Genomic DNA, 25,868 nt, shown 5'->3' on the forward strand with positions numbered 1-25,868 from the left:
CCTGGCTGCTTGCCACGTTCTACCAAATTGAGAGCCTTGCTGGGGTGTTCTGTCTCCTCGGGGAGTGCCACAAGCCCCTCCTCCACCAGACGGAGTCCATTGTATTCCATGGGAAAATATTATTCCCCAGCATACAGGAGGTCCCATCGAGGCTATCAAAAATCCAAGGATTTTTTTCAAAACACAGAGGCAGAAGCAGACCACAGGCTTCCAGAGAGGGAGACAAGGAAAGCAGCTACCATGACTGCAGTCACAATCCAATACAGGTGGGGGGGGGGGGGATGTATCCCAACTACGTCCAGAAGTGGCACAGAATAACGGACAAGTGGGTTCTGGAGTTAATCACCCACTGACACCTATTGGAGTTAACAAAACAAACCCCAACATGCCTCCATGTGCAGGAACACCTAAACGTTCTGTGGCAGGAAGTAAAGCAAATGTTGGTGAAAAATGCTATAGAAAAGGTCCCAAGGCATTACAGAGCAAAAGGGGTTTACTCCCATTACTTTGTGGTGAAAAAGCCAGATGTCAAATTGCATACCATAATAGATCTACGCAGGGTAAACAAATTCATCCAAAGACCTATATTCAAATGGTGACGTTGCATCAAGTAATCATAGCAATTCCACTGCATGATTTTCTGGGGTCCTGGACCTTCAGGATGCGTACTTCCACATCTCTATTCACCCAAAACACAAAGTACCTCAGGTTTGTGGTGCAAAACACCCACTACCAGTTTCGAGTGCTACTATTCAGCCTCAAATCGGGCCCCTTGGACCTTTACCAAACACCTAGCGCCCATTGCTGTAAGCCTCCGCAAGAATGGCCACCACATCTACCCTTATTTGGATGATTGTCTCGAGGGGGCACCAACACACGCCAGGGTGCAAGAGTCCATGTCAGAGACAGTACAGACACTCCAGAGCGTAGGTTTCTTGATAAACTCCAAGAAATCCTTTCGACAGCCATCCTAGACTTTAGTCTTTCTTGGGGCACACTTCTTGACGGGAGAACCGCAAGTACGCCCATCAGTGGACCGGGTGAGCACGTTAACCTCACTAGGCCCCACCTTCACACCAGGAAGCTGGACATCAGTGCGCAAGTGCATGCGCCTTCTCGGCACTGTCGTTGTGCATACCACTGATACCCAACTGCAGGCTCTGCATGCAGCCCCTGCAGGAGTTCATATCCGCAAATTGATCCCCAGTAGCAGGAACATGGAAAGACAAGATGGTGGGTCCAGTATGCCGTTCAACCTATCATACGGCTCTCTGTCTCTTCCACTAATTCCTATGAGCGAGGGTTTCCTAGTTGAGCCAATAATGTCTTATTGTACTTTGGGAGGTATGTGTGCTTTCTTGAACTCGGTACCCTAAGGTCCAAGTTGATCTTTGTCTTCATGGTGGACGCAAACAGATATGGTCAGGACTTGATCCTCTCAACAGACTTTCTGAACAAAAATGACATACATCTAACCTGGAACAAACGCTTCCTTACCTTTTACGAGTAATAAAGTATATTTTCATTATACCTCAGTCTGGGCGTTTCTTTATTAAAAGTAATACTCCGTTCCTGTATTCTTGCCTACTGCCTCCCCCTCCTAATGGTTGGCCTTAATTGCTCAACCATAGTTGCCACTAGAAGAACAAAGGAAAGCTTAAGGATTGCTTCTTTGCATGTGTTTGGCAAGGTACCGCGCACCTGTACATAGGGCTGAGATATTCATCCAAGTCTTTGGCTTTGGCATGTTAGCCATTCACTCTGGCATTGTTACCTTACCTCTGGAATTGTAGGCCTTGGAACTGGCTATTCATTTCTCCAGCATTGGATCTTTCATAGATTCACATGCTGTGAATATTCCCCGGCATCAAGCTTGGAATCCTCGGCTACCTTTTTTGATTGACTTTTAAAGAAAAGTTTGGTCCAATTTGTATGCCATCACCCTCTTTATGGGTGTTTTAGGCCCCATCCATTGGGACATCAAGTAGTAAGACCCTCCTCTACAGCCCTTCCTCAGATTCTAACCACGTGTCACACTGGAAGGAATCCCTGAGCTGATTTCTCCACTGAGACATTTTTTTTCCTGAAGAAAGTTCATCTTCTAACATACTTCCAGAAGAAAATTCCCTCTCAAATTCCTTCAGAGAGGAGGACAACAACAACAAATGGAAGCCAGAGCCAAGAAAAAGGCCAAGAAGTCATTATATAAGGCCTGTAACAGCTGTGGCCTTAAAAATGTAGTTGAAGGCGACAAGCACAGTGAGTGCATTTACTGCCTGTACCCAAACCACTCGGTGGAAGATTGTGAGATATGTAAAGAGTTTAGCAGCAACAACTTGTGTATTGGCTCCAGGAGGGAAATTATCCACCTGCAGAATCGGAATCCATGAGGAGCAGGGCTGTGCCAGAGGGAAAAAAGGTCTCACTCTAAGGAAATGGCAAGATCTGAAGAAAGCCCCCTAAAAGACATAAGCACCAACACGGCCACGGGCCGTCATCGACAATAGACACAAGAGGTCCAAAAACCATGTCTTCTTCAATGGTGCAGGGGGAAAGGCCTACCAAGAGTCTGACAATACCCGATGTGAACGGCGACACTTGCGGACGATCACTCGGCGACGACAAGCCTACATCCCAGCAAGGCAACAGGGGCCTCTCGGTCTCTGTCCATAGGAAAGAAGCATAAATCCTAATCAATGACACATTTGTCAGCCAAGAAGAGCTTGTTGACAACTTCGACCAGGGGTCAGCAGTTATCAAGCAAAAGCTTGTCGTCTGCGACTTCGTAGACGAGTAAACAACACTGACCAAGTTTACCGTCTACAAACGAAAAACCCTCGTACTCGACCATACCGTTGACGACCTCGACGAGTAAACGGCTGTCAGGGGAAAATACCCTGCAGCATCCTGTGGGAAAGTCACCACACTGGTTGTCTGACGCTCCAAAAGCTGCACAGGAAGCAAAGTTACCACCTGAAGCCACAGAAGGCTCCTCTAAAACAAGGGAAAGCAGGAGAGGGAAAAACTGCAGGAGAAAAAGCAAACGCAGGTGATTACTTTGCCAGTCTCACCTATCATTTACTCTGAGTTGATGCAAGATGATATTCTGCAACATGAAATCAACACAGATTTCGAGGCGCAACATGGTCAGTTACTGCAGTTTTTGGACCCAGAAGATTCCAGGATCAGTCATCCGCACTCTTCTAGGCTACCACCTACACCAGGTCGAGGTCAACCAAGGATTACCCCATAACCGCCTCGTCCCTCTCTGACAGTTGGATCAGGCCAGCAAGCACCAGGACCCATTTACCCTCTGGGAGCAGGAAAACCAATACGAGGGCCCAACCACCCACAGGGGCCCAGCTACCCAGTTCCAGGGCAGCCAATACAATCTTTCCCGAATCCCCAGGCCTTGCTGTCCCTTCAGGTTTTCTCCTCATTACAATCAGTATTGACACATCTACAGGCCAGGTTACTGCCTCCTCAACTGGCGCAACTGGGGATACCACCTACAGGAAGACTACCAGGAGGTGCACATATAAGAACCTTGCCCTCCAGATCTCTAACCAGGCCTAGCCCTGGGCCAAGTCTTTATCACGGCATAAGTCACCTATAAGGCTGAGGTCACCCTTGCAACGAAGATCACCCACCGGGGTCTAGGTCTTTGCACAGGTCCACAGAACCATGACATCACCAAAAATCCAAATTCAAATGTGCAGACACTAGACCACATAAGTCGCCACTGCCTTCGGTGCCTCTGCAACATCCAATAGTGCCACCACCCATACCATCATTCAGGGTGGAATAACACGAGGAAGGGGAGCTTCCGGATACAGCGGGCGATGACCCTCAGGATACCACATCAATGACAACAGCGTTGACAGGAGACGACAATTGGGATACAGACACTCTTGTTATGATCCACTGGAAGAAACACCTAAACCCTCACCAACAACCGACATTGGTGTATAGGCGCATTATAAATGCCATGCCATATATCATATATGCCATGATTTTGAAAGCGTTCCAAGAATTGAACCAGTAGGTAAGAAAGAGTGCTTTCTCTTTGGCCACATAGGCAAGAGAAGAAAGTCAGTTGTATCCATCCGAAACGTGGTTCACATATGGGAAGAGGGGCTACGTACCTTAATACACCCTTTTACTAAACACCCTTTTACCGAACCTGCCGCTAAGGGTAGGTTGGAAAAGAAATTCAAAGCCCCAGACTCAACGCTGAAATGCTTCACATCACAGCCCATGTCTGAATCAGTCATATCGGCAGCAGCAGGCAGGAAAACTCATTCGCATGCACAAAAGTGTACCGTCCCCCCAGAAAACAAAGAAAGCAAGCTAGATGCCTTTGGTAAGAAGGTAATAACTATTGGGGTGCCGACCGTCAAAGCAGCAAATTACTTGGCAATAATGGCAAGGTACAACCAGGAAATGTGGCAGAGGATTCCCCTGTCCTCGAACACCTGCCGTAGGACAAGAAAAAGAAGGGTATGTACATGTTGAAAGAGGGGGAAGAAGTATTAATATCGCTGTAGACCTGGCCGAGACAGGTTTTAAATGGATTGGAAATGGTGTGGTGATGAGACGACAGGGGTGGCTATGTTGTACTGATGGTCATCGGCATGCCCTTTGAAGGGGATGATCTTTTCAGCCTGAAAATTGACAATGCCCTAAGGGTGATTGTGATGCTGGAAATGCCTTATAGAGAGACAGGGCCTCCTGTCCTCGTCCCACCACTTCTCTGTGTGCGGTTTCCCAGTTTTCTGCCACTGAGGTCCAGCCTGGACCTCTGGCAGTGCAGAACTTCATTTTATCATTTAGTGAACGACACCCACGGGATATCCCTATGGCACAAATGGCTGGGGGTACACCCTTGTAAGACCTTGTGTGTTTTTGGGCACCTGTGTGTTGCCCACAGAGCAGGATATGGGCTGGTGGCAGATACATGCTGATTTAGCAGTGGCTGTGCGTGTCTTCCATTTTTGGGATACCCTGGCCCTGCCATAGGAATCAATGGATTTCTACACAAAGGCAAGATGACCACTGTGGCCTCTTGGTTTCTAATGCCTTTTATCTTGTTTCCCAAAGTCCTGGGAAGCCCTGACTCAGTCCCTTCCTCCTGAATGGCTGTTGGCTGAATCATCATATATGTCTCTGTTGTTCCCTTTCCTCATGACTGGCTGTTGGGTGGAAATGTCATATATGATTCTAGGGCTGCCTCCTGTCGGACTGACTGCAGCCTTCCCAGGTGTTGTGTTTTGAGGGTAGACCTTCGGGGTGGGACCTGTGTGAATGGAGTTGGGAATCAACTCATATTCTCTGTTGTGGGTGTCTAGTTTCTGTGTGTGTGTGACACAATGAACGAGACAGCTCTGACTAAAACTGACATGAATGCAGTGTAGTGTGCTGAAAGGCTGGTTACTTACGCCAATCCACATTCTTTGTTATGGGTGTCTGTTGGAGTGAATGGCCTGAATGCCTGTGAGCCTGATAGGTTGCCTGTCTGCCCGATTGCCCTTCTGTGTGATTGGCTGACTGAGCTCCACCAGAGTGAATGGGGAACAGATGTGTATATCTGGGGACCTCTCACTTACCTATTTGTTCAGCTGAAGCAGGAAGAAGCTGTTCCTTGAAGCCCAGCTGGAGGAAAAGTCTGCTGCTGTATTTCTTCACTGTAATCCGAAAGTTGTTGTCTTCCAAGGACTGGTCCAGAGAGGACCTGCGAAGGTGACCTCTCCCTGAGCTACGAGGCACCATTTTGCAAAACTGCTGATCTTCATTGAAGTTTCCTGGAAGCCAGTCCTGTGTGCCTGCCGTCTGGAGAAGAGGTCTTCGAACTCCAGAAGAAGAGTGCCGGACATCTCGAGCCAGAGAAGTCGATTGGTGTCATCCACGGACTGGAGGATCATTTTGTGACCACTGGAAGCAATTGCTGCCTATCACCCATAAGAGGGGGCATCCTGGCATAGTGCTGCTTGACACCCAGAGCTAGGAAAGTTCCAAACTGCCTAAGAACATTTCAAAGTACACCCATGCCATCATCTCTGACCACTTTTTTCCCCACCAGAGAGAATCCAGAGTCGCTGGAAGCAGAGAAGGGTCCGTCGGTGGGTTTCCTGCCACCAGAAGCTAACAAAGACGTCCTGAGGGTCCACACTTAGTGAGGGTCCAATGTTCACTCTAGTGGACGAGTCCAGGTCGCCAGAAACGTCCAGAGGTCCATGTTGCGGCTGCAGCACCGATGTACCGAAAATCGGAAAACCATGATATTCCGAAACTCGACACCAACAGTGACCTATGCACCATTGCTGCCAGAAGTCATCGAAAGGGTGCTAGGGGGGTCTTACTTTCATCTGCTAAGCCTTTAAGGAGCCCACAGCAAGTTTCATCTTCACAGGATTTCTACAGTCGGCGAAATCGTCGACCAAAGGAGAGCACTGCAAAGAGCCAAACTTCTGCACTTCAGAAAGACTTTGGTTTCTTTTTATTCTTGCACTCAGCATCCCAGTGGCTCTTGCTTCCAAAGGGGGTCCATCCTCCGAGGGAATCATTGAGTAAAGCTGAGAAACTCTGCCACTCCGCCTGCCAAGGCACTAAAGGCTCTTGCTCATCGCATTACATCTTCAAGCCTGCGGATTTGTGCAGGGGTTCCAGATTCATCTTGCATCCTGTTCTCCTGTGGCCTCTCGGGTACTTTGGGGTGGTAGAACCTTTTAAAAGAATGCACAAGGTTATTGAACATTTTTGGACTGGGCTGTAAATGACAACATACGTTACTCCCTAACTTTAGCCTTACAGGTTGCCCAGGTGGGGGATCCTCACTCAGAATTTCTTGTCTAGTCTAAAGAAAGCATTCTGCCATTGTTCATAACTAGCCGGCCTTTCTTCCGTATTCTATCCTGTTATACCTAACTTAAGAATCCACCTGCCTATTTAAAACTGTGTGCAGTTAGTGCATCTGTTACTGGATTTAAGTCATGTGTGGTACCACATAGAATGTATATATTTACCATTCTTTGAATAAGTATTCCGAGTACAAAGTTTAATTATTTATATGTATATATATATATATGGTAGTGGTAGCACACCTTATTTCATATAAAGAAGCTGTGTTATCAACTTAACATAGTGTGTGAACATTCCTGTGTGGGGGCTTTGGGGAAACACTGTTTGCCTGCATCACCTCCTGAAAGCTTAAGCATGGCTGCTTTCCATGTTCTACCAAATTGAGACCCTTGCTGGGGTGTTCTGTGCCTTTACCCTACCATATAGAGGGCAGAAGTACAGATACACCCCTCCAGTGTTTACAGTGATAAAGACAGAAACTGAAACAGCCCGGTCACTCACGTCTCTGCAAAGCAGGAAGACCTTTCATCCATTTAGGGGCCCCTGCAGGAGAGCCGCAAGCCCCTCCTCCACCAGAGGGGGTCCATCGTATTCCAAGAGAACATACTATTCCCAAGCATACAGGAGGTCCTATCAAGGCTATCAAAAATCCAAGGATTTTCGTCAAAACACAGAGGCAGAAGCAGACCACAGCCTCCCAGAGAGGGAGACAAGGAAAGTAGCTACCATGACTGCAGTCACAATCCAATACAGGTGGGGGGAGGGAATGTATCCAACTACATCCTGAAGGGGAACAGAATAACAACAGACAAGTGGATCCTGGAGGTTATCACCCACTGACCTCTCCCTGAGCTACGAGGCACCATTGTGCAAAACTGCTGATCTTCATTGAAGTATCTTGCAAGCCAGTCCCAGCATGATACACTCAGGGTGAGACCAGCTGTGTATTTATTTCATGCCTATGACCTTTATTATTGCCTCTCTGATAACATTTATCAGCTGCATGTTGCTGCTGAGGCTCTGCCTGTTCACAAAATTGCCAGGCGCAACGCAGCATGCAACCGAGGCTGTTTGCCTTGGTTGCTACGCTACCTGTGTTATATTAGCCTATAGCGTTGTTAGGCAGAATCCTGGGTAGTGCCCTTAGGGACCACTACACAAGATTAATACTACAGGTGATAGTACAATTTTACCTTTGGTACAAGCCTGTACTACACAGTTAGAGTGGTAGCGGTAGCGGAGTAGCCAGACTTATCTCTAGAGCAAATGAGCAGTAGTAGAGATTACACAAAGGACTAAAATTACTGTGACTCAAGCAAACACTGACTCAAGGTTTCTGGTTAAAAAATATAAGTACATTTATTTTTAGACCATCTGTTCACAAAACACTTCACTTCTATTAAATTAAACCAACACTTCAAATACACCACACACAACCAATTACCGGGGGTTATCACACAATCACTTTTTGACAGTAATGACAGTTCAGTCTTACGAAAGAGAAGCGTACCCACGAGCAGAAATGTTACTGTAGTCAAACACACATTAACACAAGAGAGTTGGGGATAAAAATCATAGGCAATACTTTTGTCAAGGCAGATAGAATCAAGAGACACTTTCGAGGGGATTGGGTCCTCCGACGTATTCCATATCTATGACATGTAATCACCACAGCTGTGCTGCTTCGGAAACTTTTTCGGCGTCTGCGTCCTGCGTCGATGACGTCGATGCGCCGTCGTCGAGGACCTCCTCCGACGTCCGACGTCATCCGATGTGATAAGTAGGACGCACGACGCCCATAGCCTCAGTTCCGTTTTTTCCGCGAACGTGTTGCTTCGTGTTTCTCGGTTCTAAGCCTCGACTCTTTGGAGTTCTGTTCTTTCTGGTTCTTCGAACCTGTTCGTTTGTGAATTTCCTTCGGCGATGTCTTCCACTTCGTCTTCAACCCCGCGTCCGGGCTTTAAGAAGTGCGGGGAGTGTGGGTCCAAGATGTCGGTGACTGACTCGCACAACGCCTGCCTCTGGTGCCTCGGGGAGGCCCACGACACGGATGACTGTGTCGACTGCCAGTCGCTCACGTCCAAAGCCTTACGCGAACGTAAGAAGAAGTTGTCGGTAGGTCGGGTGTCCAAGCCCCGGAAGTCGAAGTCGGCGGGGCTTTCGACGGATGATTCGAGGGGTGACTCTCCGCGTCATCGTCGGAAGTCTCGTCGGTCTTCTTCTAGGAGTGGGTCTCGCCACTCCTCGGCCTCTTCGAGGCATTCTCGGAAGCGCCGTCACCAGTCGCCTTCCAGGTCCTCTTCCGAGGATTCTACACGGCACGTCGGTTACCCCACCAGCCGTGCGACGCCGGAAGAATGGGCTTCCTTTGGGAAGAAAATGTTGGCGATTCTTGAGTCGCAGGGTACTCAGCCGTCCGCGCCCCCGAGTGGGGTCGGCCGTGTGAGGTCGAGAGACGCCGCTCGCAAGAGTGGTCGGCACGAGTCACGGGAGCGGTCCCGTTTGGACAAGGAGGCTCGTTCTCGCCGTACCCGTTCCAGGTCCCGGTCCTCGACGCGTTCGAGACCGTGTGCTCCTGTGAAGTCTTCGAGGAAGACATCAACGTCTGAGGCGTCGAGGGCGTCGACAGGCTTTCTCGAGGCTCCGGCTTCGAGGGCCTCGTCAAAGCCGTCGACGATCAGGTCGTCGAGGGACACGCTCGGGGCTCCGGCTTCGAGGGCTGTGTCGACGCCGCCGATACTGGAGGCGCTGCATCTGACGTCGACGCCGATTTCCTCGACGTCGACGCCGATCCTCTCGGCGCCGTTGCCGGTTTTCTCGGCGTCGGCGCCGATTCGCTAGACGCCATCGACGCCTTTCGTGTCGGAGGTGCCCCGTGTCACGGGTGTACCCCCTAGGAAGGCTCTGGTTAAGAGCAAGCACTCTCGGGTGCCTTTTCGCCACCTGGAATATATTTCGGAGGCGGATGAGGATTCTGATGACCTGGTTCCTAGTCGGGTGCCAGATGAAATTGTCTCGGGCCATAGTCAGTTTGACGATTTGAGGCAGTCACTGCATGATGCCAGTGGACTGGACACCTCTCCGGAGGTGGAATTTTGTAGGCCTGAGCCTTGCTCCCATGCCGATTCCTCGTACCGGCGCCTTATGGCTAGGGTGTCTGAGTATCTGGGATGGTCTGCTCCCCCAGGGGAGTTTGTGCAGGATGATCTGACAGACATCCTTGATGTTGGTCCCCCAACTGACCCGGTACTGCCGTTCCATATGGCTTTACAGAGTAGGGTGGCGGCGGCTTGGACTGCTCCGGAGAGTCTCCCGGCGGTGGGCAGATCCTTGTCGCGTAAATACCGTCCAGCCAGTAGCGACCCCTGCTACTTGACCAGGCACCCCACTCCGGAAAGTTTGGTGGTGCAGGCGGCCACGGCCCCGGCAAAGCAGGCGTCGTACCCTACCATCCCTCCTGATAGGGACGACAAACGTTTTGATGGCTGGGCGAAGAAAGTGTTTTCTTCTGGTGGTATGGCGCTTCAGGCGGCCAACTCCATTTGTGCCTTGTCACGTTTCACGCACACTCTGTGGAACTGTGTTGCGTTAGCGGCTGAACATATTCCCGAAGGGGTTGAACGGGATGGTTTCCTTGCCATGGTCCAGGATGGTAAGGATGCCATGTGTGAGTCCGTTCAGTCGGGTCTGGACTTGGCTGAATGCGTCAGTAGGTCCATGGCGGCGAGCACCGTGATACGCAGGTTTGCGTGGTTGCGGAAGTCGGGGTTTGCTCCTGATGTGCAGTCCCGGCTCCTCAACATGCCCTTTGATGGTGAACACCTTTTTGGCAGCAAGGCTGACGAGAGCCTTGAGAGGTTGCAGACCTCAAAAGCTGCAGCGAAGTCGTTGGGCGCTGCAGTTCGCCAACCTCCGCCTTTTCGTCCTAGGGGACAGCAGTGGAGGGGTGGTTCCTTTCGCTATTACTCATCCTTCAGTAAAGCGAGAGGAGCTGGCAGTCAAAGAGGCCAAAGCAGGGGTACCAGAGGTGGACGACAGGGTACCCGTGGTGCCAAGGCCGCTCGGGCAGTTGCCTCTTTGCCCTCAGGTAACGCCGCAGCCGCTCCCATTCAGTCGTGAGGCCATGTCCCATGGTTCGCCGGTTGGGGAAGGCTGGCGCAGCATCTTGTAGAGTGGCAAGCCATTACTTCAGATGTGTGGGTTCTGGAGATCATAACCCACGGCTACTGTCTTCCTTTTCGGCACAGGCCTCGCGACAATCCACCGGGGAACCTCTCTTTGCAGAGTCCGGATCCGCTCCTTGCGCAGGAAATTCAAGCCCTGCTGGAGAAAGGCGCCATAGAACTGGTGCCTGTAGCGGAGAGGAACAAGGGATGGTATTCCCCTTATTTTTTGGTTTCGAAGAAAGACGGGGGATTGAGACCCATCATGGACTTGCGCGATTTGAACAAACTCCTCAGGAAGGACAAGTTCAAGATGGTTACTCTCTCTCAAGTCCTCCAGGCCCTTCAGCTTCAGGACTGGTTGGTGTCACTCGACCTCAAGGATGCTTACTTCCATGTGCCGATCCATCCCAAGCACAAGAAGTACCTGAGGTTCGCGGTTGGCGACTCGCACTTTCAGTTTCGGGTCCTGCCGTTCGGATTGACCTCCGCCCCAAGGGTTTTCACCAAGCTCATGGTGGTGGTGGCAGCGCATCTCAGGCAAGGGGGGATTCACGTCTACCCCTACCTGGACGATTGGTTGATCAGGGGGAGCTCTCCCGAGCAAGTCCTGGATCATCTATCGATCGCCTGTCGCTCCCTTCACAGGCTGGGCTTCTCCCTCAATTTAAAGAAGTCCCATTTGACGCCAACGCAGCGGCTCCAGTACATCGGAGCAGTGCTCGACACTTCCCTGGGGCAGTGTTTTCCTCCCCAGGTGAGGGCTCTACACATTCAGCAGATGGTGCACAAGTTTCAGCATGCCCAGACGCTCCCAGCGTTCGAGTTCTTGAGGTTGCTCGGCCTCATGGCATCCTGCATTCTTCTGGTGCCAGAGGCTCGCCTGCGGATGAGATCTTTGCAGTGGGCACTCAAGACGCAATGGTCGCAGTCCTCCGGCAGGATGTCGGACTCGATTCAGGTGCCGTCCTCGGTCGCCCGGGACCTTCTGTGGTGGGCCGTCGAAGGCAACTTGATGAAGGGGGCTCCATTTTGGCTTCCCTGGCCGGAGGTGACGATCGTGACGGATGCATCCCTCACGGGATGGGGAGCTCATGCCAACGGGCTGACAGTCAGCGGTCGTTGGTCTCCGTCGGAGTCCAGACTCCATATCAATCTGTTGGAGCTGAGGGCCGTCAGGCTAGCCCTGAAGGCTTTTCTGCCGTCTGTGCGAGGGAAGAATGTCCTGATCCTGACGGACAACACAGTGGCCATGCACTACCTCAACAAAAAGGGGGGGCAGGGTCACTTCCTCTGTGCAGAGAGGCGATGCAGCTCGAGTTCTGGGCCATCCAGCAGGAAGTTTCAATCTCGGCAGTTCATCTGGCCGGTGCCGAAAACGTGACGGCGGACGCTCTGAGCAGGCAGAGCGCGATCTCTCACGAGTGGGAGTTGGCTCAGGAGATTCTCCTGGAGATCTTCGCCCTTTGGGGGACCCCTCAAGTGGATCTCTTCGCCTCCAGTGTCAACCGGAAGTGCGAAAGGTTTTGCTCGCGGGAATTTCCTCCAGAAGGAGCCTTAGGAGACGCGTTCGTGGTGGAGTGGTCATTCCCGCTGCTGTACGCGTTTCCTCCAGTCCCCGTCATCCCGCAAGTGCTGCGGAGGTTACGGAAGTTCGGTTCCCGGATGATCCTCATTGCCCCGGCGTGGGCTCGGAGGACGTGGTACCCGGACCTTCTCGACTTATCCATCTGCCCTCCACGTCGTCTTCCCTACCGGGACGATCTGCTCTCACGGGAGGGGGGTCAGGTTCTCCATCCAGAGGTCAGATCCCTCAACCTTCACGCTTGGTTTCTGAAAGGTTGAGGTATAAGGATTGGGACCTCCCTGAGGACGTGATGGAGGTGTTGCTTTCGGCCCGAAGGCCGGCAACTAAGTCTCTGTACCGTTGCCGTTGGCGTAAATTCTGCGACTGGTGCAGAGTTCGGAATGTGAATCCTTTTGCATGTGACATCCCCATGGTTCTGTCCTTTTTACTTTCTTTGGCCCACAGGGGCTTGCAAGTGGGTACCGTTAAGGGTTACCTGGCGGCGCTGTCCATCTTTAAGCGCTCGTCTGAAGAGTGTTCTTACTTTAAAATCCCTTTGATTTCACAGTTCCTGAAAGGGCTCACTAATGTGTTCCCTCCGTCACCTTTCCTGGTGCCCGGTTGGGATTTAAACCTGGTTCTTAAGTTTCTTATGGGTGCTCCGTTTGAGCCTTTACATTCTTGCCCTTTGAGGCTGTTGACTCTGAAAACTGTGTTTTTAGTTGCGGTTACTTCCGCTCGCAGAGTGAGTGAGTTACAGGCACTTTCAGTTAAGCCTCCCTTCACTGTATTTCACAAGGACAGGGTTGTCCTTAGAGTTTGTCCTTCTTTTCTTCCGAAGGTAGTGACGGAATTTCATTTGGCCCAGAAGGTTGTTCTTCCGGCATTCTATCCTCCTCCGCATCCTGGTAAGGAAGAGGAGAGGCTCCATAGGCTTGATCCTAGGAGAGCTTTAAGCTTTTATGTTTCACGCATGTCCCGGGTCAGAGTGGATGATCAACTCTTTATTGGTTACGCTGGTAAGCGTTTGGGGCAAGCTGTGACGAAACAGACTTTGTCTCGCTGGATTATTTTGGCCATCTCGGAGTGCTACCGTTTGGCGGGTAAGGACCCACCGGCTGGCTTGCGGGCCCATTCTACCAGAGGTATGGCTGCGTTTACTGCCCTGCAGAGGGGTGTTCCTATTCGCAACATCTGTGATGCAGCCACCTGGGCTTCAGTACATACATTTGTACGTCACTATTCCCTTGATTCCATCCGAGCACAGGATCTGGCCTTTGGCAAGGCGGTCCTTTGCTCTGCTATTTGATTGGCTATTCTACATTTTGATTCTAAATTCTTTCCCTCCTCCTTGCTTTGGTACTGCTTTGGGAGTCTGTCATAGATATGGAATACGTCGGAGGACCCAATCCCCTCGAAGAACAAGTTACTTTCTTACCTGGTAACGTTCTTTCGATGGGATGGTCCGACGACGTATTCCATATCGCTCCCGCCCGGCCTTCCCCGCTGCAGAATTTCTTTTGCGATTGCAGCTTACGTTCCGCAAGGCTTTGTGTCTGACTGGCAGTTGACTTATGTCACACGTTCTGGGGGAAAAAACTACAACTGAGGCTATGGCCGTCGTGCGTCCTACTTATCACGTCGGAGGAGGTCCTCGACGACGGCGCATCGACGTCATCGACGCAGGACGCAGACGCCGAAAAAGTTTCCGAAGCAGCACAGCTGTGGTGATTACATGTCATAGATATGGAATACGTCGTCGGACCATCCCATCGAAAGAACGTTACCAGGTAAGAAAGTAACTTGTTCTTCTAAAACGTAGATAAAAGTCAATAGGCCTGCGCCAGTGTCAATGGGACAAGGGTCCTGTTGTCGAGGATCACAAGGTTAGAACAGTTCACAATTCGAGGTTGCCAGGAGTACTTGGATATTGTCAAAAGATGAAGCAAAAGTTATAAGAGGGAAGGAAGATAAGGACAAGTCTTTGGTGAGGAGAAAGGGGTTCACCCTAGTTCATCGAAGTCGGACACAGTACCTTATTCGTATGAAGAAAAGCTGGTGCCACGGCAGTTGTTCCTGGTAGTTCCTGCAGACTCTCGGTTTCTGAAGCTTCAGTCGTGGGGACAAGAAGGAGGACGTCTGGAGCGATCTGCACTACCCACAGATGAAGCCAGCAACAGCAAAAGCAACAGTGAATAAAAGGTGCGCTCCTTTAAAAACACGAGAGGCTCTTCAGGTGGCTATCCGGACCACTACAGCTGTGTGCTGCGATTTCGACCAAGTAGAGGATCCTCTGCCTGTGGAAGTTGAGCTGGTTGATCCCACCAGGCTCTAGGGAAGAAGACTCCGGACTGGATCTTCTCTTGTCGTTGAAGGGTAGATAGCTCAGGACTGCAGCAGGGCTTCACCAGGATTCGGGAGTTGCAGCAGCCGTCTTCTCCGCTTCTCTTCGGTTCTTTGCAGTTCCAGTGGCGACTCTGACTTCCAGCCGAAGAGTCCTGCCTTTTATGCCAAAATCACCCATTCACACAGCCTGGCTGTCAATCACTCAGCAGGGTGGTTGTCCAGCCCGGACAACCACCTCAGCCAATCATTACAAAATGCGACTTGGGTCTCCAAGGAGACCCTGTGCAGGGGGTGACTACACCCCTCCCTCACATTCAGCCCACCTAGACACCCAGGCGCCAGGAGGAGGGTTTCTCTGTAGAAGACCGCCAAATGACGGTGAACAAAGAAGGCAAACCAGGTTTGCCGCGAAAAGTAAAACACAAGGAGGACTTTAACAAAAGGAAATGGCGATTAAAACCCAACTGGAGCCAAAATAAAAATTATTTGGTCAAGCGGGTTTAAGTTCGAGGCTAATATAATAGCTTAAAACAGTAGCACGTTTATATAGTATAATCGCGGTAGAAAAGTTAGGGTAGATACCACTGCCACCAGCCAAGTCTTAGTGTAAAGAGAGCAAAATGAAGCTCATAGTGGCACAGACAAAAGGGATAGGAACTAACCCTTTCCAATACTCCATGTAAGATGGGGTGTACTGGGTCTGTAGTTTAAATGACTATATAAAGTTAATGGTAACTTTACCTATTTCTGGGGGACAGTAGTCAGCCCCAGAAAAATGGAGTCAGGGGCATGTCTCAAAGACAACCCTGTGTCACTTCACTGAAGGTGCTGTGTAACACGCACAAAAAGTGGGGCTCATGGAGTGGTGAAGCTCCAGAGCCCAAGATCACACAAACAGTAGAAATACACATGGCGAAACACATGTAAGAGTGGGAAAAAGGCTCACACTCTTACCAGGTGGAAAAAAATAAACCCCAGAAATCCAGCAAAGCTGCTGAGGGACTCACTAGGTGAGGGAAATTAGCCATAAAATGAGAATTCTCCCTAACAAGCGTTAACCGTAAGGCGGAACCGGCCTTGCAGAGAAGGCCGAGGAAAAGGCAGTTTGCTTCCTGTTCGCCGCCGTTTGCCGTTAAGGTGAGCGTTTAACCCAACAACCTTTCCATCGGGCGAATGCACCTTGCCCAATGTGACCTGCCACGCACCTTCTCCCATTCTCTTATGGCTCACAACGTCCTCAGCTGTTCCACTCACCCACTGCACCCAGCACGCTTCTAGAGCCCCATAAAGCGCTCTATCCCCTCGTTACGTTCCATCCTGCTCAAGTCTTGATGTTCCTATTCACTGCAGCCCGTAAATGAATTTACCCTGCGTCATTGTGAAATCTTCGTTCGTTATGACATTCCAGCATACTCAACGTCACAAATCCTAATCTATTGACTATGCCACAGTGCTCTCTATTGGCATGATCCTAATCCGTGTGAACTAACCGCCAGCACACTGTGTACCCATGCTCTGTGTTCTGGATCTCTTTCTTCGCATCTGGTAACTCCTAATTGAATAAATTGTGCTGCTACATTTGTGCTTCTACCTAGTAGTACCTACTTGATGTGTTACACTGAATCGTTATGCCCTATCCGAGCTAATTGGAGTTACTACGAGCTGAGAGGCCCTATTGTATTCCAATGCATCTCTATGTATTTTGAGTAAATTGTGCTGCCTACTAGGTCGCGACCCACTTGATCTTTACTTGCTTTGTACGCTAACAGCTTATTGCTCTTCATGTATCCTAAGTTGTACGTAAACCACCATTAGGATGGGACCTTTCTGAACTATGTATTGCAGACCACTGGGAACCCAATAAACTGATTCCTATGTACTGGACACTTCTATTAATCTATCTGACTTTATATGCTGTTTGTCCTTGCTTTGCCTTTGCCCATTGACTTATATTGAACTGCTCTTTTGCTCTACTTGACCTCACTATGTACGTGCGCTATCCTCTTTGTTGCTTACCTCTTCTACTCTACACAATACTATCTCTGGCCTGGTCACTCACCTATTTCAACAGTGTTTTTATCGTTCCAGCCCTTCACAATTGTGCAATTTAAGCTCACTATATCGTGCTCACCTAGCAACTTCAATTCTAGCCCACCCCTTCTAGCGAGCACCCCACCCGCCACCTTCCTGCCTTTTGGCCCTCAGCATAGTATCAGTACTATGCCTACCTCTACGGCGTTACCCCCTAACCCTTAACCGAATTATCCTGCCCTATGAATGGAACACTTTGCAGCTAAACCTACCCCTAATCAACATTGCGCTGTACATTGCAGGAACCTTAGACTAGGCTCCAAATTCACTCGCCCAGTCCATCAATAACATCCTCTCTCGACCACAACAAAATCACCCCCTACTCTAGGCATTCTCACACACAGACCTAATTCACCAGGCATCAAGCACACCACCCCCTTAGTCGCCGCGAATTTCAACACAATTAAATCCTCCGTTCCTAAAGAGATCTTAATTAAGGGTGCCCTTGTCAATGCCAGATCCCTCCCGGCTCATGCACTGGACATTGCAGATTTCATCGAAGCCCAAGACCTAGATTTCCTAACCATTATGGAGACCTGGTTACACTCAGCAGCGGGACCACTACTCTCTCTCACCATTCCCAACGATTATGTCATCATTGGATGCGACCGCAATACTACCCAATCTAAAGGTGGAGACGTCGCCGTCATTCACAGAAGTTCCCTTGATCTTAGACTTATCCCTAATAAGCAGATTCCACCAGCAGAGTTACTCTTTCAAGTTACCTATTTCAAACAACCAAACTATCACCCTGCACCTCATCTATAGGCATCCAGGACCTATCACCATCTTTGCAGGGTTCCATGTCATTTCATCGCGGGATGTTTTCTCGCTGGGTTTTTTACTGCAAATTTATTATCGGAAAAACCCATCACATTTTTTTACATTTATTTTTGGGGGGGTTCCCCCCGAATCCCCATTCTCCTTCAGGTTTATATATATTACCGAAAACCCACATCCCATATATATATATCATTTTTTAACCCCCCCCTCAAAAAAATAGATGTTTTTTTTTTTCGATAATAAATTTGCGGTAAAAAATCCCGCGAAAAACATCCCGCGATGAAAGGACGTTGTACCCTTTGCAGACGACATCACCTCCCTCCTAGCAGTTAATACCACGCCTAATTCACAAATTATCCTACTAGGGGATTTTAATCTTGGTTTCCAAGACCCCAACAACCTTAAAGCTTTGGACTTAGATAGTACACTAACTGATCTGGGCTTTTCCCATCGTATTCAGGAACCCACCCACAACAAAGGGAGAACCCTTGATTGGCTTGTCAACCTTATCTGCAGCATCAACCTAGTGTCAAACACTCTATGCGCATGGACAGATCATCATACGATAACATTCAACATCAAAGCGAATGACCATTGTTCTCAGCAGAACATCGCACCATCCATTAGCACAAGAAACAAAAGGGACATAACAAGGGAAAAATTGCTCCCTCTCATCCTAGTTATTAAATGATGTCGCTCTATCGTGCACAGATCCTACCATCCTTGTCGATACCTTCACACAAACCATACTCAAAGCTATGAACTCCATTGTCCCTATTAAACTGCGGAAACCTAAACCTCATGCTCACCTTACCACTTGGTTCACGCCACAATTGAGAATACTACGTAAAGGAAAGAGAAACGCTGAGGCCTACTGGAAAAGCCGTCCCTCAGAAGCAAATAAGGACAGCCTTATCATAGCTTCCCTCAATTACAAAGAGGCGAGCTTCCAAGCTAAAAAAGATACGGACAACAAACGTATTCTGCAAGCTTAATCTAACACTAAACAGCTCTTTAAGATACTTAAAGAACTTGAATCACTGTCATCCCTACCTGACACCTGTAGCAAAGACAGTACATGGTGCTCTAATAAACAAAAGGTGCTCCTCGAAAAAAATCTCAACACTCCAATCTAAAATCAATGACAAAAAAGTAGCTTACTGACTGACTCACTCCCAGCTCTGCATTTTCAAGTGAAAAACTGTCCCTCCTCCCCACACGACGATAAGACAGAGCTACTCATCCTGGGCTCCCATCACCGACTAAATAGATCAGACTCCACCTTCAAATCATTAATCATCGATGGCAATACTATCAAGGTTTCCAATGATATTAAAACCTTGGGCATTTACCTCGATTCTACCCTATCCCTTACTAGACAAACTAACGCCGTAATCTCAGTATCTGCCTACACTTGCAAACCTATTACAGCATGTCGACCATCCCTCACTACGGCTAACTTCACCACCCTTGCCAGAACCCTCATCTTGTCGAAACTTGACTATTGTAACATGCTTTATTTGGGGACCAGCCAACGGAACCTGTTACAGGTCACCCAAAATAACGCCATTAGGGCTGCATTAAATTTTAAATATTCCAAGGAACCAGCACATATCGGACATCAGACGTAGCCTTCACTTGCTTTTAGTCTCTCAAAGAATCTCCCTTAAAACTCTTGTAATCCCGCACAGATGTCTGGCTAACCAGGCTCCTAAGTACTTGGCGAACTGTTTCACACCCACACACCTCTAGCCGCCCTCACAGAGCAGCACAAGCCCATTGTCTTTCTCTACCTAGATTAAAGCTTCAGAAAGCTGGTGGGGCCAGTTTCCCGGTTCTTGCCACTAAACTGTGGAATTCACTTCCCAGTCCACTCAGATCAGACGATTTCTTCCACTCGTTCGAGAGTAAAGCTAAACTGTGGCTCACAGCACAGCACAGGACACTCAAAGCCTCCACAGGCCTTAACGACCATTATAACCCACACTGCTTTTTGTTGCCTGCGTTGGTAGGTTTTGCTGCCCTGGCTAATCACTGTGTAATTTTTGTACCATTATCTTTGTAAATATCCTGTAAGTATTTCGTAAGTATATGCTGTTTGTCTCCTGTTCTTGCTGCATACTATGTCACTGTAACCTAAGATATGCAGCCAGATGCCTCTCGGCCAGGCGCGCTATATAAATAAATAAAATGCAAATGCAAATACAAATACTGACACCTATTGGAGTTTACAAAGCAAACCCCAACATGCCCCCAGGCCTACACGTGCAGGAACACCCAAAGGTTCTGTGGCAGGAAGTAAAGCAAATGTTGGTGAAAAATGCTATAGAAAAGTATCCAAGGCATCACAGAGCAAAAGGGGTTACTGAAAAAGCCAGATGTCAAATGCTGTACCATGTTAGATGCATGGAGGCTAAACAAATTCTTAAAGAGACCTTTATTCAACTGGTGACGTTGCAGCAAGTAATCATAGCAATTCCACCAATTTTCTGGGGTACTCTACCTTCAGGTTGCGTACTTCCACATCCCAATTCACCCAAAACACAGAAAGTACCTTGGGTTCGTGGTGCTAAACACCCACTACCAGTTTTGAGTGCTACTATTCAGCCTCAAATCTGGCCCTTGGACATTTACCAAACACCTAGAACCCATTGCCGTAAGCGTCCGCAAGAACGGCCACAACGTTTACCCTTATTTGGATGACTGTCTTGATAGGGCACCAACACAAGCCAGGGCGCAAGAGTCCATGTCAGAGATGGTACAGACACTCCAGAGCCTAGGTTTCTCGATAATTGTCATGATCTCTGCTTCCAAAAGGTCAGGGTTTTCCCAACTCCCTTGGAAGCAGATCCATAACCCAGGTTCCGAGTGCCAACCAGTCCCAATTGGGACCTTTTGGACCCAGTCCTGGCGCCAGTGGCACCAGGCTCATAAATATGCCCAGTCCCAGCGCTGGAAGCGCCGGGCTCATAATGCTTGGGTGGACTTACCTGCAGCAGACCATGCTGCTTACTTGCCTGCCAGTTGAGCCTCTGATCCTCTTCTGTTTGGAACTACTTTTCCTGTTGGGTGGGGCAGGAGCCACTCCCTAGATTCAGAACACTGGAACTCTTCTGGAAAGCAGGAACTCTTTTCTTACCTAGGCGTGGCTGTGGAAGGAGACACCTAAGCACTACAGGAGGCTATTTAAACCACACCCGATGGATGAATCTTGCTTTGCGTTATTCTGCATCCTCTGCAGCAGAACGCTCTTCGTGTCTTCTGCATCTGATCCTGGGCCTAAGGAAAAAGGCTTACCATCCTGAATCCAGTCTTCCGCAACACCTATAAAGACAAGAAAGAACAGGTTAGCATTACGGTCTTCAGTGACAGCTCTTCACTTACCTGGTCCATCGGCTGTCACCAACGCCTCGCGCTGCATTCCGGCATCTGAAAGACAAAGGCTTACCTACTCTTCGTGCGCTCCGGAGGTCTTCACACTGCATTCCGGCATCTGAAAGACAAAAGCTTACCAACTCTTCGCACGCTCCGGAGGCCTTCGGCGCTGCATCCCGCATCTGAAAGACAAAACAAGGTGCGTTTAAGGACATTGGGGAACTTTAATACTCACGTGCCATTACTCCTTTCCACATCTAACCCAGTGGGTATTCCGGCACCCTGCAGCCACTCCGAACTTGTACCTGCAAAATAAAAAGACAGTTAGAGCGCATCGTGAAGCAGGCAACAAGCGCTTACTTACGTGCTTCCAGGCGCTTCTATTCATCACACGGGCTCCATCTTCAACTCACTTCAGCCCGTCATCCGCCATCGCCATAACCCTGCAAAACAAGAAACATCATTACTAAAGACTTTAAAGACATTAGAATTACTCGAAACTTACCGTTCGTGCAGTAAACGACGGACAGCAGTCCTCTGAAGTCAGTGAAGAAACTGGTTACAGCACCCTGCCCCGAGGCAGATGGAGAGCACGGCGTTCACTTACCTAAGGTGAGAGCGTTAACCTTTGGGGTTCTACAGGAGAAGAGAAAGGGAAGAAGAGAGAGACATTCAATAACCCAGTTCCTTAATCCCATATTTTCTATCTGCAGACATCTTACCCTTCAAGTCAGACATACAGTGCACAGAGGTCCAGCCCAAAGAGCCAGCCGTGTGTTACACATCACCTTTGAAGATACGGTATACGCCCAGTCAAGACCGGCGCCTCTACGGGAATCAGGTGAGCGTTACAATAATCTCCAAGAAATCCTTTCTACAGCCATCCATGACTTTAGTATTTCTTGGTGCACACTTCTTGACAGGAGAACCGCAAGTACGGCTGTCAGTGGATCGGGTGAGCACGTTAACCTTGCTAGTCCCCACCATCACACCAGGAAGCTGAACATCTCGGCACTGTTGTTGTGCATCCCACTGATACCCAACTGCAGGAGTTCTTAGCCGCAAATTGATCCCCAGTAGCAGGAACATGGAAAGACAAGAACCTCATTACCCCCGGGATCGTGCACAGGCTTCAATGGTGGGCCAACAAGCACAACCTCACAAAAGGGAACCCGTTGCAAGAACCACGTCACCACTAAACACTCATCACGGATGCTTTGTTGTTGGGCTGGGGAGCTCATGTCGACCAGCTGCATGTCAGAGGGCTCTGCACAGCCCAAGAAGCAACACTTCATATCAAAGTTCTGGAGCTTAGAGCAGTGAGACGGTTCCTCAAATCCTCCCTGCCAGTGCTACGAGGATGCACAGTCAGGATACTCACCGACAATACCACCACAATGTTTTATATGAGGAAGCAAGAGGTGGGGGAGGACAAAATTGGCAACCCTGTGTCAAGAGGCCCAGCGAGAGTGGCACTGTGCCCTCTCCAACCGGATGCTCTTGCCAGCGTTAACCTGCCAGCAGCCTAAAACAAACCTAGCAGACAGCCTGAGCAGTCAATCCTCTCAGTCGCCCGAATGAGAACTCGACAACAGTCAACTTCAGAGAGTTTTCCAACGGTGGGGGCATCTATCCATAGACCTCTTTGCCACCGACTGCAACAAAAAGTGCCTTCTGTTTGCCAGCAGAAGCGCACAACAGGTTTCAAAAAGGGATGCTGTCTCCTTTCCATGGACGAACCTGTATGCCTGTGCGTTCCCGCCAATTCCGGTCATACATCGGCCAATACAAATGATATGGTAACATCTGTGTCGGCTCATACTATTTGCGCCCAACTGGCGTGACAGATCTGGTATTCAGGCCTCCTTCAACTGTCAGCTAACAACCAATAAGGCTACCCAGTCGACCAGATGTGCTATTCCAAGACCACTGCAAGATCCTGCACCACGACCCCCATTCTCAGAAGTTGACAGCATGGCTCCTGATTTCGTAGAATTCGGACGACTAGCCATTCCGCAAGATTGCATAGACATCCTGGCAGCAGCCAGGGAACCCTCCACAAACCATTCCTATTGTTTCAAGTGGAAGCAGTTCTGGCCGTGGTGCACGAAGCAACAAGCGGTTCAACCGCTAACCGTTCAGCCGGAACAACTTCTCCCGTACCTGCTGTCCTTAGCAAAGGAAGGTCTCAGTCACTCGTCCATCAAAGTGAATCTGGCAGCCACCTCTAGATACATTAGAAAAAGGGGACATGCCCCTGTTCAGTGACAGGCTGATTAGGTATTTCCTAGAGGACATTTGTGGTTGCTTCCGCCAACAAAGAATACTCAGCAAGACTGGAGCCTGAATACAGTCCTAGCGGGTCTAATGAAAAAACCTTTTGAGTTACTGGCCACAGTGAACATAATGTATGTGTCTTGGAAAGCTGCGTTCCTCTTGGCGGTCACGTCAGCCAGGAGGGTGTCGGAGCTGCAGGCGCTGGCTGTCAATGAGCCCTACCTATGTTTCTGTAAGGATAAGGTTCTACTCATGACCAATCCTAGGTTAATTCCCAAAAAAGTTCCCACAGATTTTCATAAGAACGCCACCATAGCGTTGCCTATTTTTTTCCAGAATGCCACTTCCCCCATGCAAAGGCTGCATTACATTCTTTGGATGTTTAAAGAATCTTCAAATACTACATAGACAGAACCAAGTATTTCATTAACCTAGCTCTTTGTAGCACTTGGCCCCAACAACAAAGGCAAAGCAATATCCAAGCAAGGGTTATCCAGGTGGAACACGTCTGTTATTTCTTTCTGCCACACTAAGGCAGGCAGGCCGTTCATAAGCTGCCCTACACTCATTCAGCAAGGGCCACGGCAGCCATTTGCCAGGTAGCGCATGGAAGATGCCTCACACGTTTTCCAGGCACTACTGCCTGGAAGAACAGCATGCAGCGAATGTTCAAACAGGGAGAGCCATCCTGCAGCGTCTGTTCCAGTAAGGTAGGCATTTTACTGACTTGTAACCACCATTTATTATACTGCTACATATTCTATTCACAGCATGTGAATCTATGAAAGATCCAATGCTGGAGAAGGAGTAATTTGCTTGCCTGTAACTCCTGTTCTCCAGCATTGGTATCTTTCATAGATTCACATTCGCCGTCCATCTGCCCCTGCCAGGTAAAAGCCTCAAAGATCAAGGGCTAGGTAGCCAGCATGACTGGTCAGAATCTGAGTAAGGGCTCTGGAGCCAGGGGCTTACTACTCGATGTCCCATTGGATGGGACCTAAAACACCCATAGAGAGGGTGATGGCATACAAAATGGACTAAGCTTTTCTTTAAAAGTAAATCATTAAAGGTAACTGAGAATCCCCAGCATGCAAATCTATGAAAATTACCAATGCTGGAGAACAGGATTTAAGGGTAAGCAACTTACTCCTTCTTGGCTCTGGTATCTGTGCTCCAGTTGGTGAAATGTAGTCCATGCTTATGTATTGTAGCCACCGCACAGTTACTATATTGCCTAGCCAGGTGTTGTAGGCCCTAGCCAGGTATTAATGCCTCTGCCTGAGAGTAGCAGCTATTTTTCATGTGCTATTATTGTGCCTGGACTTTCTTGTTGCTATCCTTGTGTTTGTGCCCTTACCTTACCATGCTGCCTCAGCCTTCTTGCCCTAGATCCTTCATCATTGCTCTTGCCAAGTTGCTCTGGTCCAAGTGTATTTTATTTGGGCCTTTGGTCCATCTGCCCAGTCGTTCATGAAACCGGATATTTATATTGTGTTTTCTTATTTTAGGAACAGAAAATGTTGGAAAAACTGGAATTTGAGCGACGCTTGGACCTGGATCAGAGGGAACATGCTCAGCTCATCCTACAAAGCAACGACCAAAGGACTGAAATCCTGCAAACTGTTAAAGAGGTCTGCCTCCCATGAACTAACATTGGAGCTACCACGCGAGCTGGACATGGTTTTAGCAATCATTTCCACCTGCTTCTAGGCTCTGCAGCCCACATGTCATGTTATGTAGAGTGCCCCAAATGTATTCGTTCTGTGCCAGACAAACAATAGTTTACAGTATAAAGGCCCTTTTGGTGTTTTATTCTCATGTGTATCACAAACCTTCACATAGCCCCTTCACTCAATGTGTTTCAAATGCACAGCTAGTTAACACAGTCAGAGAAGTCCTTCTTGTTTATTGAGAACTGATGGGATGCTTTGGGCCCTGCCTGTGTTGCACCACCTTGATGGATTTCTATTGACAAATGTACATATTGCCAAAAGGAATGTTCTCTGAAACACCAAATTAAGTGACAGTTTGATGCATGTTGTACTGATGTAGCATGCTATTTTGTAAAGGACTGGTATATTAGATGGGTACGAAGCTAGTGGATGAGCAAAAGACCCTGCAATGACACCTTAGTGTGGGGTGTAGAATGGAGAAGGAGGACTTTGGAGGGGCATTGATTTGGAGGAAAAAAAATGCCCAAATGGCGAAGTGGCTCGAAGTGTGATGAGCGACACCATGTAAAGTGCAAAGGGGGGGAACGATGAATGGGCTGGAGACTGGACTTTGGGTGGAAGAAATGTGGCTAGGGGGTTAAGCTATTACAAAGGGCAGAGCAGAAGTGGGTGGGAGGAGAGTGGGTGGGACGAGAAGAATCATCATGGAGAACAGTCGTTTGAAAATCGGCAGAA

The 25,868-nt window shown here is 49.0% G+C and overlaps 1 protein-coding gene across 3 annotated transcripts in view; it reads left to right on the forward strand.

The window, feature by feature from the left end:
• LRSAM1 (leucine rich repeat and sterile alpha motif containing 1) overlaps nucleotides 1-25,868 on the forward strand; it is a 3,131,994-nt gene that overhangs the window by 1,941,400 nt on the left and 1,164,726 nt on the right. For all 3 annotated transcript variants that reach the window (XM_069609805.1, XM_069609807.1, XM_069609806.1), the window contains one exon: nucleotides 24,969-25,091. In XM_069609805.1, coding sequence (XP_069465906.1) covers nucleotides 24,969-25,091 — 123 coding nt within the window. The remainder of the gene's footprint in view (nucleotides 1-24,968; nucleotides 25,092-25,868) is intronic.

This window comes from Ambystoma mexicanum, chromosome 8 (assembly GCF_040938575.1).
Source record: "Ambystoma mexicanum isolate Mex_15411 chromosome 8, UKY_AmexF1_1, whole genome shotgun sequence".
NCBI classification, from domain to species: Eukaryota; Metazoa; Chordata; class Amphibia; order Caudata; family Ambystomatidae; genus Ambystoma; species Ambystoma mexicanum.